The sequence below is a fragment of the Equus przewalskii genome, chromosome 15 (assembly GCF_037783145.1).
Source record: "Equus przewalskii isolate Varuska chromosome 15, EquPr2, whole genome shotgun sequence".
Lineage (NCBI taxonomy): Eukaryota > Metazoa > Chordata > Mammalia > Perissodactyla > Equidae > Equus > Equus przewalskii.
In genome coordinates this window covers 49,370,188-49,383,721 of record NC_091845.1, presented here as the reverse complement: position 1 = coordinate 49,383,721, position 13,534 = coordinate 49,370,188, and the positions used below count along the sequence as shown (strand labels likewise).

General features: G+C 35.2%; 1 protein-coding gene across 10 annotated transcripts in view; it reads left to right on the top strand.

Annotated features, from left to right (window-relative positions):
- The window catches only part of GOLGA4 (golgin A4), a 128,480-nt gene extending 118,287 nt beyond the window's left edge, over window positions 1-10,193 (top strand). For 6 of the 10 annotated variants that reach the window (XM_008528037.2, XM_008528035.2, XM_008528039.2 and 3 more), the window contains 3 exons: window positions 427-513; window positions 6,673-6,735; window positions 9,499-10,193. In XM_008528037.2, the coding sequence (XP_008526259.1) occupies window positions 427-513; window positions 6,673-6,702 (117 nt within the window). In that variant the 3' untranslated portion in view covers window positions 6,703-6,735; window positions 9,499-10,193. The remainder of the gene's footprint in view (window positions 1-426; window positions 514-6,672; window positions 6,736-9,498) is intronic. The other 4 variants (XM_008528036.2, XM_070577275.1, XM_070577278.1 and 1 more) reach the window with 1 other exon arrangement.
- The last annotated feature ends 3,341 nt before the right edge of the window (window positions 10,194-13,534 follow it).

The window sequence follows — 13,534 nt, the reverse complement described above, 5'->3', positions numbered from 1 at the left end:
GATGTGATTTAGTTAAAGATGAACTTGGGAATATCTAATTCTGATTATTTAGAGCATGTATTTTGGCAATACATCACTTACTAGATAGACTCCTACAAATAAAAAGCCTTATAAAATGAATGAGTAATAAAGTTTCATCTTAATAAGACAAAGGGCTAAAAGCATTAGGACTTGATATAGCTTCATGCTATTGTATATGCATCTTCTTAAAATAATATCAACCCAGACATTGTGAGGAGTCCTTTTAAATTGAAATTCTGGTGTTGGCTGTTATTTCCTTGACCAATAATACCTTCACATCATACTTCTTTGGTCGTGGCTTCCATTGAGAACACTAAAGAATCCCACCAGCAGAACATCTCAGAATGGGATGAGACTTCATCTACTATACTGTCTATTAGTGATCATTTCTTGTTTTTCTTGTAGACCATGGCAAAAGTTATCACCACTGTACTGAAGTTCCCTGACGATCAGACTCAGAAAATTTTGGAAAGAGAAGATGCTCGGCTAATGGTAAGCTTTAAAAGTAGGCTGTGGATAGAAGATGACTATCTTATCTGTTTGCTTTCTGTCTCATTTACAAAGACTTTAAGTTAGTAAAAGAAATTTAAAAATTTTAATCTTTATTGTACTATAGCCTGAAAAATGAGAGTGAATCTACATTAAGAAAGTTTAACCAAGGGCAAATATGAATGGGTGCTCTCAAGGAAAAAACAATCTTATTTAATGGCATTTGTGAAGTTGACACCCTATATATGCTATATGGCATTTCCAGAACTTGGGCTATCTGTGGAAAGGACGGAAAAAGACATTTGTTCTGGTATATCCAGTATTTTTTTAAACCAAATTACATCATGATGTTTTATAGATTATAATTCTTTATTATATTTCAGTTGATTTCCCAATACAATAATTCTGAGTGAAAGAATTTAAGCATTTTTGAGCTTTTGACATTCCCTACAAGAAAAATATAGATAACTGAATTATTAGGAACCTTTATGTGAAGTCATCTGTGATTGAATGGAACAAACAGAAACTTCATAAATTATGCAAAAATCCCCATGCCTAACTTCTTTTTTGCCCTGGGCCAGTAATTTAGTAAGAAGATCCATTCTAAGTAGAGTGTGAAACTTGTGACGGTTCCCATCTTGTCCTTAGCTTTCTCTTTCTGCTTCCTTCTCTTGTTTTGCTAATAGCCTGCAGCATCCTCTACATCCTTCCCACAATTTCTTTACCTATTTCATGATCCCAGTACTGCTGTTCTCTTCTCTCTTCTCACTAAAGCAAGCGAAGATCTTCTCCTTAGTGATGAGTTAGGCTGTGTCTCAGTATCTCCAGTAAGAACTAAATCGGTAAATAATTACCTCCCAAAGCATCCCTAAAACTTATCTTGACAGACTATGTGTGTTTCTTACAAAAATTCTTGCATATCCTGAGCCAAGATCTCCCTGTCTGTAGTGGTCACCAATTTGTTCTGGTTCTAACCCATGGACCTCAACCAAAAATCTGTAGATGGCCTAGATGAAAGGCTTTTCCTCTCTAGGCTAAATACCCCCAACACTTACCAGCCATTTGTGAAGTTCCTCTCCTCTGACCCAATTGCACAGTCAGTCCTGCAGGAATCCCAGTGCCTCAGGCACATTCTGACCTGCTCTTCCTGGCTTCCTCTAAGGTCATCCCAGGATCCATGACCTTTGTCCCATACTCCGCTGTATATTGTGTTATCTACCTCTTGTATATTTTCTGGAACAATTGCAATTACCTTGGTTAGCATTTAATTGTTTTTTATAAAGCATTCCTCTCTGTTACCTAGTGGCCTGAAAAACATTGCTATACCTCTATAGTTGTTTCTGGTTATAAATATTTTTTATAAGAAGTATATCACTATAATGTATACCCTTCATCAATAGAGAAAATGTTGGTTTAAATTATAGCAAACATCTACTTGTATAACTATGTAGTCACTCAGAGTAGTTTTCCTCTTCACTGAGTAAAACAACTGTCTTTGTGAAAATAAAGATCTCCAATGCAGTTTGAGCCTGTTAACATAATTCTGTCTTATGGTCCGGTTTAAGAAAATATTTTAAAAGATCTAAAAAAGCTTTTATTATCTTTGTTCATTCTCCCATGGCCTCTTTATCATCTTGATGTTGGATTATGGCAAACTCTCCTCTTCCTGTTGGGCTACATTTTGTCAGGATTTGCTTTACAGTATAGATTCCCCTAAATCACTGCTATGGCAAGACGCTCCCCCTCAGCCCACACCCACATGCAGTCTTACATTGGTTTGCCTTGAAGGACATGAACTGAACTGCTGCGTGTAAATAGTGAACCATGTAAAAGCCTTTAAAAGCAGATGGAAATATTTCTTTTCTTTTTTTTTTTTTAAGTTTAACTGAGAAGAAAACTGTGAAAAACATTACGCTCTTTATTCCTGAATAAAATGGTATTCTTTCTAGATAGGGATGAAATGGTGACTGATCCTTCTTGAAATAATCCTCCCTTATCCCAGAGGCTGACCTGCCCAAAAAGAAAGTACCACTCTTTCCACCACTACTTTTACACAAAGTGTCATCCGTCATTATCTTTTGCTTAGTGAAAGAGTTCAGTCAACAGTCACCTTACTCTTCGCCTTGTTATGGCAAATATAGGAAAATTGAAGACGTGGAAGATATGGTTGTGGACCTTGTGGAACCTTTAATTTTAGGGGAAAGAGCATCCATTCATTAATACATGAATAAAAGTTATACCTAAGTAATATAATTTAAATAATAAAAATAAATGCTTATTAGGAAATAGCAAAGAAGTTATAATGAACATGAAGTGAGAGAGGTCCCAAAGATGGCTCGTAAATAAATTTGAGTCACCTTTTGGCAGTATAAGAAGATTCTTGGTACTTGATGGAGTGACTCCTGATTGTTTCTGCATTTGATAGAAAATTAAGATCAACAGTGAGAAATCTGAAGCAAGAGTCACATTGCCTTAAGATTGCTATCATGCATAAAATGAGCAGTAAGAATCACTGTCTTTGAGCAAGTCTCTTGAAGAAATTACTACTCATTTCATACACCTGTCCAATAAACTGTGGCTGATTAGAGCGAAACACTGCAAAGAACAGTGACTTCTCTTTTTTCTAATAGAAAGATAGTTAAAATATCCAATAGAAAGATATATAAATATCTTTTCAATATAATGCATAAAATGTCCTTCCCATAGAAAGATATATAAATGTATAGAAAAGAAAGCTTTTTAGTTGATTAAATAATCGTTTAAAAAGCCATTTAGTCCCATTAGCTTTGAATATATGTTCCAGATGCATCTTTTCAGTAATTTGTAGTGAATGTGCAGCTAGTTTCCTTCTCTTAAAATCAGCAAGCTTCAGTGTTTTGTTATTTTAGTTTTGGAGGCTGAAAAGCTGGTGTAAGTAAACCAAAACAAACCCCAAACACATTGCAAAACTGCCTCCCCGTACATTAATATTTGGGATGCTTGAGAGAGAGTGTGGATTGCACTTTGTGCTGACAGTGTGCAGCCCACATCAGTGTTTGCATTGTTTAGCAGGTATTATAGGAGGAATGTATTCTAAAAACTTTGCTTTATGACTTTGGTGATTATACATTTGCTTTGTGGCATTGATCAAAAACTTTCTATGACTACTAGTAAGGTATTTTTCAATATATCCCCTCTTTAATATATCTCCCCTCCCCTCAGTGACTTTTATACTCTTTATTTGAAAGACCCCATTCCAGAATACAACAGTTATTACTTAATAAGTGGTTTCAGAGTTTAACCTAATTTCAAGATTATATTTCATAGATGAGAATCTGTCAAGTAAGATTAAATTGTAGAGCATAATTAAAGTCTGGTTTATTTGAGGATTGTGGTGTCTAGAGAAAGAATCTTAGTCCTTTTTAACATAAAGTGGAGACCCTGGCAAGTCTCAGAGCCTGTTTCTTCACAAAACTAACATCATCTTGTCAGGGTTGTTAGAGAACCAGTGTATAGTGCCTGCACTGGATTTTTGTGATAATGGTAGGGGTGGTGGTGATGCTTACTTAGCCACCATGTAGCAATGTGTAGAACTAGTCTTTCCTAGAAAATGAGACTTAGAAAGGTGAACTAATATTAATGTGTGTAAGGTGAATCATTAATGTCCTCAGGACAGTCAAGTCATTTTATAGGAATGATATCAGCTCAAAAATGTCTCCAACTTCAGTTCCAGCACCTTGGGGTGCCAGCCGTATGCAGCAGTGCTGTGATGAGAGCCTAGATCTCAACAGCTCAACCTCTAGTATGACCTTGAGCAAACGCTTTTCATATTTCTGGCCCTCATTGGTAACATGAGTGTGTTGGATTATTCGATCCCTAATGTTTCTTTCTTTCTAAAGTATTAAATTAATTGTAAATTTTGAAGTTTTAGATTTGTTTCAATTGAAAAAAATCACCTTATATATAATAGGCAGAAGTTAAAAAGAAAAGGCACACACCAAATGCATATGCCTTTGTGCCTAGAGCAGCCTTTTTTCTCCTTTCAGTTTTTAGCTTGTTGTGCCTGATGTTTCATTTTGTGATGGTTTAGGCAGTTTAGATGGCCAGAAAAGACTGTATGTTTGAGTAGCAGGATAGGAGCAAGAGTGAATACAAAAGTCTTTGGCTTGTCTAATTGTTTTTGCCAGGTAAAATTGCCCTAATACAATATCAGATTTTTTTTAAAGAAGAGTGTTATTTAATATTCAGGATAATTCCATTAAGAAAGCTTATTTTAATCATGTGCTAAATCATCTCTTGGAGTTGAGAGGTTCTTCACTTATATAGAAATCTTTAAAAAGTGTTCCTAGAAATACATTTTTCTCTTTCGAGTGCTAGCAAACTTAATGACACATTTAACCTAGATAGCTGTTTTGTTGATGACTCCATTAAAAGAAATTTTTCTTTTCTGATGAAACAGGTTTGGCTTATTTTCATTCCCCATCCGCTGTAGTCATTTTTAAAAATTGATCTGTTGACTGTGTTTTTGCTTTGCTTTCACGTTGATCCTTTGTGTTGTGTCAAGTTCTTGATCAGTCTTTGCCCAGGACAATCTTGTACTTAAGTTAATGTTTCTCATTTCTTTCTCCTTGGTAGGGATTTTAAAAATCTCCTCTAATAAATAAAATCATCATAACTTTTCAGCATTGTTAGGTATGAAAGTTTTCCATTCCAGCAGAGGTTTGCCTTGCCCTTTGCGTGGGCTCAGTAGACGCATGCAAGGTGGATTCAGGAAACAAATGCAAATAAAACTGTTGCCTAGTGAAGAATACTGCACGTGTAAAATATATATTTGTTATCTCAAAAGTGGTTTTGACTCTTGATTTTGTGAAAATTACCTAATATGTGATCATTGCAAAAAAAACATTGCAAACAGTTCAGAAACATTACATAGAAAGGCGGCCTTCATGATCTTCAGCTTCCCTATGGTTTTCCCCATGCCAGGATCATCTTTGTTAATAGTGTGGTGAATATCCCCAGGTTTTCTAAGCTTTAGAAATATTTATTTACAATTATTCCTTTACCACTTATTTATTTTATGAAAATGAGAGTATATAACAGCTCACTTTTTTCACTTAATATATTTTTATATTATTTCACCTCATTACAAATTAATCTACCTTATTCTTTTTAACGGCTGAGTGTATGATTATATGGATGTCCTACAGTTTAGTTCACCAATTTCCTATTCATGAACACTTAGGTTGTTTCCAGTTTTTCAGTACTTACAAGCATAAACACAGGAAGCATCCATATACATAACTTTTGCATACTTCTGTAAATTTTCCAATAGGATATTAACCTTATTGTCTTGTGTGTGTTGCAAATATTATTTTCTAGTTTGTCTTTTGACTTTGCTGCTTCTTACTAACTGCTTATTAAATATAAAAGATAAAATGATGCTTCTGAGGTTGGTCACACTATTTAAGAATAGATTCAGATTTTTTAAACAATATCTGTTTTTGCTGATGTTGTTTTAAAGCAAACCAGTAAGCTAATTAATAATCTTGGATTATGGCCATCTTAAATAGGTCACACTATTTATTTAAGAAGTAAAAACTTATGTTTGAGATTGGATTCCTTTGAATGGAAATTTTAGTTTGGGTTATTATTCCTGAAACCATTCCTGGTATACTGTTGAATTACAAGAGAGTTATTCAGTGATAAAGTGACCTATTTTAGGAATGACAGTTCAACATACAGACTTAGCATATTCACATTCATCAACATTTTCCCAAAAACTCTTGATGGTAAATTGAGATTATGTAAATGAAATTTTAATGAGTACTTTAATGAAATTATGAAAAATCCTTTTATAAAGCAAATAATCATACCATAATTAATCTAGCATATAAATATGTACTTAAAGTGTTAAGTAGACGTTTAATTATATTGTTTAAATTTTTAAATTAAAATTGGCAGGAAAACTCTCAGCTATGTAGTGTTATATTTACTTAGGATAGGGAGGAGGTATTACAGATTCCTTATACTTTGCCTATACTCCCTTAATTTGGGGGAGATTTGAGAAAAATTTAAGTATATTCTATTTAACTTTGGATCAGAGTTCGTATACACATATAATATGTGTGTTATATTAAGTCTTAAAACTAACCCAATAAGCTTTTTTTCTTCCTGGCTTTGTAGTATACTTCACCTCGCAGTGGTATCTTCTGAGTAAACCATCAGTCTGTGCTTAGTTAGCATGTGGTGAGTGAAGAATAATATGTTTTGTGTCTTTTGTGCAAAAATCAAGTGTATTGCATGCTACTAACTATTTTGCTGGGATTCTTTTGCTCTTTTATTTAATGAATCTGTGGTACGCTATGGGTTAATATAGGTATTTTCTGTTAATTATGTTTTATAGATAATAATATATAGATTAGTAATCACTACCACCAGTAGAGTTATATAGTTTTAGAAAATTTTAGTTCTTTAAGTAGTGGTTGAAAGTTTCAAAATTGCTCTTTGAAATTTCATTAAAGAATGTATATTTCTTTTTGTGTTTTGTTTCCCAAGAATGGTCTTTGAAGTTAATAAAGATTGTCAGAGAGAAATGAAAAATCATTTTCTGGATAAAAGTGAAGTGATATATTTCACAAAACCAGAATTTTAAAAATTATGAAGCCTACTTAGAGTCAAGGCTAATCTGAAATAATGAAAACTAGTAAAGCTGATTTAAGTGTCAATGCAGTTTTATTGCTGCTTGGGATCATATAGTATAACAAAATAACATGTTTGTCCAGAGGAGACCCTTAGGCAGACTGCTTTAATTGCCTGAGGCTATTTCTAATTAACATATTATTACAATAAAGTGGAGGCATCTAAAATGTTTCAACACAGTTGACTTGTCTTCACTATTTAAGCACCCCTCCCATCACCTCCACATATTATTCATGCTATTAGCTTGATTTAGTTACCCCTAAAAGTTTAGGTTACATCTTTACCTCAAACTTTGCTAGAATTTTCACAAATCACAAATAAGCTGGATTGCAATTAATAGAGCTTAATTATAATTAAAATAAAGATTCTCTGTTAATTTAACTAGTAGTCAACTGACAGTATCAAGGTTTAAAATGCCAGTATATATAGCATTTCTTTTTTTAATCTTTTAGCTTTAAAAATTTTTTATGCCTACATTTGAGTCTCATTTTGATTTTAATATATATCAATTAACTTGCCTTAGTGATTATCTAGAACTGTCTTTAGTTATGTAAATCCACATCTAACCCAATAAGTCTTAACATTTTCCTTTTTTAATATTATAAATACTGCATCATGCTTGTTATCGCATTTGAATACTATCATTTATCACTGGAAATATGTACTGTGTAACATTTCTATTGGTTGATTGACAGTCTCCTCAAGTTTTAGTTTGAAAAATTTTAAACATAAGATTTGCAAAATAGTACAATGAGCACCCATATACCCTTTACCTTTATTTACTGGTTACTAACATTTTGCAAAATTTTCTCTCTTGCTCTTTCTCTCCATATATATTTTCCCCTCTGTGGCATTTGATAGTTACTTGCAAACATAAACTAAATACTTAGCAAATATCTTTAAGAACAAGGACATTTTCCTACATACCCACAATATAATTATCACTCTTAGAAAATTTAATATTAACATAATACTGTTATCTAGTATATAGTAAATATTCACATTTTCCAGTTTTCCAAATACGCTGTCATGATTTTTTAAATTCCAGGATCCATTGACGGATTGTACATTGCATTTCATTGTCATGTTTTTCTAGTCTCTTAAACTAGAAAAGTTCTCCCAGCTTTTTTTGTCTTTTGTGACATTGACATTGTGCAACCTTATGGAATCATGCATGACTTTCTTTTCCTATAACAGCACAAGCTAAGGTTTCAAAATAATAACAGACAAAGGAAATTAAATTTAACAGAAGATGTCTTTCTTATCTTCTCTAGGCTTCTAGGACCAACATGATTGTTGAGAGAGTTTTATAAATAATATACTGTTGGAAGTACATCAAGAGTAGTGGATTATATCTTCATTTACAAATTGAAAAAACTTTAAGAGTTTCTCTTGGAGCTGGCCCAGTGGCGTAGTGGTTAAGTTCACGTGCTCTGCTTCAGCGTCCTGGGGTTCACAGGTTCAGATCCCGGGTGCGGATCTATACCACTCATCAAGCCATGATGTGGTGATGTCTCACATACAAAATAGAAGCAGATTTGCACAGATGTTAGCTCAGGGATAATCTTCCCCAAGCAAAAAAGAGGAAGATAGGCAATGGGTATTAGCTCAGGGCTGATCTTCCTCACCAAAAAAAAAAGAGTTTCTCTTTTCACTAAATATATATGAAAAGTTTGTCTCTATTACTTAATATTTTTTGATAATTTATTTTTATGGCATTTTTAACCTCATGCTTGATCTGACCACTGGCTTTTAGCATTTTAATCAGAGAAACCTAATTAGGAAGGTTTAGCATCTTTTTTCATAGCATCTTAAGTGTTTAAAAATTGTTAGTTTTAGATGAAGCATAGCTTTTCACACCAAAATGCTCTTTCCTTTGCTGCCATGCATATCATCGTGGGAGAATTGCAGTATGTAGAAAAATCAACACATTAGGGAAAGGGAAAGAACTCTTTGTCCTGTTTAAATCCAGTCAGAAGAGCTGCATCCTTACGAGATTCTGCCAGTCAGCCTCTTAACTCCAGGCTTTATCTAATTATAACCTGGTAGCATTCAATACATGGTGAAAGGTTGCAGTTCCAAATTTCACTTAAAAATACTGTTTTCCAGGATTGCTGATCACATCATTCCAAGAACATTAATTTTTAGAAGATTCCTTTAGGATTTCATATTTAGAATATTTCTAGTTGAGTCCCCAGACCATAGAATACTTGTATAATTTTATTTTAACTTAAAAAATCAAATCTCCCCAAAAGTTGGCTTTGTAAGTTTTTTTTCTTTCTTTATCCTCTTTTCCTTTTTCTTTTGCAGTCATGGCTCCGATCTTCATCTTGAAGGAATGGGGAGAGTGATATTGGGCAAGCTGGGAAAACGGCACATTTGCTGTTCTTTGAGAATGAAGGTGTTGTTCAGGGCCCCTCATGTAGCCAAAAGACCAAGAAAAATCTGACATTGGCCCACAGATATATTGCAGACTGCCTTTAAAATAGATTATATCAGTGGAGAAATGGTGATAGTTTTTTCGGTTTTCTTCAATATTTTTCTTGGGAAGAGTTTTATGTTGTTTAAAAGATATTTTGGATAACTTAACCTGACTTATGGCTCATTTAATGTTCCTTTCTTCCATTCTTTCTGTCCCTCTTTTTAAAGAACTGCTTGCTTTTCCTATTTATTTTTAGGGTTTTTTCTTTTTTAAGACTGTGCAATACATTTTGAGGTGAAACTTAGTGAATTTTTCCTGATAAATTAGAGCATTTAATTGACTGTTTTATCCAGATTGATTTGTTGAATATTTGCTAAAGACTAGTTCTTTAAGCTATGACATATGATAAATCCAAACGGCAGTACCTCATTGTTTACTTAGCTTTTGTACTTATATTTTTCAGAGGATAAAATACTACTGTAAATTGTAAATAGTCAATACATAACTATTGTATGCAAATCTGTGACTGTTGGCAATGTCATCTCGAAAGAACAGATAAATAAAGTTTATTTACTATATAAAATTTGCTTATTGTGTTTTTTTTCTAATTTGAAATCTATTTCAAAATAGTTAATTCGCCAAAATAGTTAATCTATCTACGTGAATATAATGAGGAACTATTTGTTAAGATATCTAAATGGTAAGCATTTGGAAATATTTTTGTATGTTCAAAATTAGCATTACCAGGTTAGAAGTAAGTACTTGGAAACAAGAAAGACTTCATGGTGTGTGTTTTGGGATTCTTCCAACTTGGGCATACCTCCTCTCTCTGGAGTAGACCATACTGTAGTTCTTTTTAAACTGAATGAGAGAGAAATTTCTGGACACTAAGAGATGGGAACTGTTCACAGGGTTTCACATACCCTTTATATTCTAGCAAACGCAGTATTCCTTATCTGGGTGTTATCAGACCTTGGCCTCAAGTGGGAATCTCAGTTATTCAGACAGTCTAGAGCTTCGCGTTGCTGGAGTATCTTACATTGTGATACAGAGTGGGGAGCTCTGGCGAGTAGTTGACCAACAGGTCTTCCTGTAACCCACAGCTGACTCCTTTGAGTTCTATTCCAGCCAGGGAAGAAGGTCTCCTTACCATTTTTTTTTTTTTTTTCTTAAATCAAGGTGTACTTGAGTGGCAAAATTTTGTCCCACTGAAGGGTTTCTGACAACCGACATGACTTCTTACCCTTTTTATGTACCTTTCTAGGGTAGAAATTGTGGACTCTTAGTGAAATTCATATACAACTTCCCAAAATTTCACCCTAACCCATTTATGGAGACAGGCATATCAAAAAGAGTACAGAGGTCAGCCAACTTTTTCTATAAAGGGCCAGATAGTAAATACTTTTGGCTTTTAGGCCAGTATGCAGTCTCTATCGCAACCTCTCTTCTCTGTCACTGTAGGAAAAAAAAGTTCTAGATAATACTTACGTAAATGAGCATGTGTTCCAATAAAACTTTATTTATAAAAGCAGGTGGCAGGCTAGATTTGGCTCGCTGACTGTAGTTTGCCTACCCCCAAGAAAGAGAGCAAGCTAGATTTTAAACATGGAGTCGGGGGAGGAGTGATAATCAGTTAATACACAGGAGTTGCTCCTTTTTCCTCATGCAGGCATGCAGCCCCTCTTTCAGGAAAAGGTGCAGCAAACTCAGTTCACCTTAAGAATAGTGGTGACGTTCGTTCAGTGTTACTTGTTCTAGCAAGAAGGATAAAGCCTTACATGGTGCTCAGTGTCAGGGTCTCAGACCTGTCTGCGACCTTTTCTGGAAGATCTCCTGTAACCATGTCCATAAGTGATGCCTGGGAAATGACAGTTTTTTTCCAACAATACGTACAGGACATGTTTGCATCATAGATTACAGTCTGCTAAGTACTTTGCCTTCCACTCTCTGTTACTCTCAGACAAAGAAACTGGGGTCTGTGATAGCGCAGCGTCGGCCAAGGCCACAGAGAGAAAGCTGTGATTCCAGCGCTTAGATCAGATGCTGGGGTTCTGAAGCCAAGACTGTGTCCAAGACCTCGGGACTGCAGCAAACGAAAAGGGTGATGCAGTAAATTTAGTGCCGAGAAACAAGCATTTCACTTTGAAAAGTGTTAGATGCTAGTAAGATGTTACTTTAGCAAGTTTTTGGCAAAAATTCTACTTGTGGCCACTGGAATTAATTTTATAGTCACTTTGTTGAGGTCAGATGCATGTGAATTTCGGTAGAGAACCACCTTGTTGACTTGTAACTTAGTCCTTTTGAGCTGCTATAACAAAAATACCTAAACTAGCTGGCTTATAAACAACAAATGTTTTATTTCTCACTGTTCTGAGGACTGAGAAGTCCAAGATGATGGCGCCAGCAGATTCCGTGTTTGCTGAGGACCCGCTTCCTCGTTCATAGACAGCTGTCTTTAAGCTGTAAATTCACATGGCAGAAGAGCAAAGGTGCTTTCTGGGGCCTCTTTATGAGGGCACTTAGCCCATTCTTGAGGGCTCTGCCTTTGTGATTAATCACTTCCCGAAGGCCCCACCTCTTGTTGCCAGCACCTTGGGGGTTAGGTTTTAACGTGAACTTTGCAGGGACAGAAACATTGTCTATAGCAACTTGAAAATAGTTGAATTAGGCTTTCCTAAGTTAAAGGATTGGAACGTCACTCGTTATTTTCTGATGTATAAAGTGTTTCCTTTTCTTCTTCCAAAAATTCATTGGCCACAAGAACCCCTGCTGTAGAGTAAGTAGCGCATAGAGGCTGTAAGGGAGCTCACGCCTTTGCCTTGCTGCAGGGCCCAGAAGATGGGGATGAATCAGTCATAGCTTCCTCACCCTCCACAGCGAAAGGCTGTGGACTAAAATGTGTGTTCAGACTGAAGTTTTTCTTTATCTTTGAAAAAGCAAACAATCAGAAAAGACCTTTTGATTTGGTTTTCTTTCTGATTCTGAAAGAAATTTAGGTTCATCGTAGACAGTTGAGAGAATACATTTTAAAAAGAGAAAATAGGCACAACCAGAGGCACTCACAACTAGAATATACAACTATGTCCCGGGGGGGCTTTGGGGAGGAGAAGAAGGAGAGGAAGAAGAAAAAACAGATTGGCAACAGATGTTAACTCAGGTGCCAATCTTTAAAAAAAATTAAAAAATAAATTTAAAAAGATAAAATAATCCTCCAGAATCCCTCATCAAGAAATCACCACTATTGCTACTTTGGTGCATTGAATCATGGAGGATTTTTCTAAATGTGTGAATGGATGTACGGAAGGATAGGCCGTGTGTGTGTGTGTGTGTGTGTGTGTACATACCTACATTTATATGTCTCTTTATATTAAAGGCCATTAAAATTTCTTTGAAGCTGTTTTTAACTGCTGCATATTTTATCCTATGGATATACCATCATTTAACCCCTTTCTCTCCTGTTGATCATTTAGGTTAGTTGTACTTGGTCCCTTCATTCAGTCCTCCATGATGATCTTACTGTCCATATTGTAAGCACACTTGAAGAAACAATCCAGAACCAACCTATCTTTCTCTCAACAGCCTTTGGTTGCCAAACAAGTGGACGCATTTCAGATTACTGTGTGCCAGGTTTGTCTGGCACCATTTCCCCTAACATTCCAAAGATGTGATGCATGGGTGGACATTCTGAGTCAGGACGCTCTTAGAACACTACATTTCAAAGCTGGGCTTCACCCAGATTTGATGTGTCAAAGACAAATTGAAATAGCAATGCCTAAAGCATGCTTTCCATGGTGAGGGTGGGTGGGCGCAGGTCGGGGTGCAGACAAGGCAGCAGTGGCATCCCTTCCATCCTCCAGCCATCTGTTGTTATATTACTATAGTAATAACAATTGCCTCGTGCCTTAATTTGGGATCCTCTTTAGT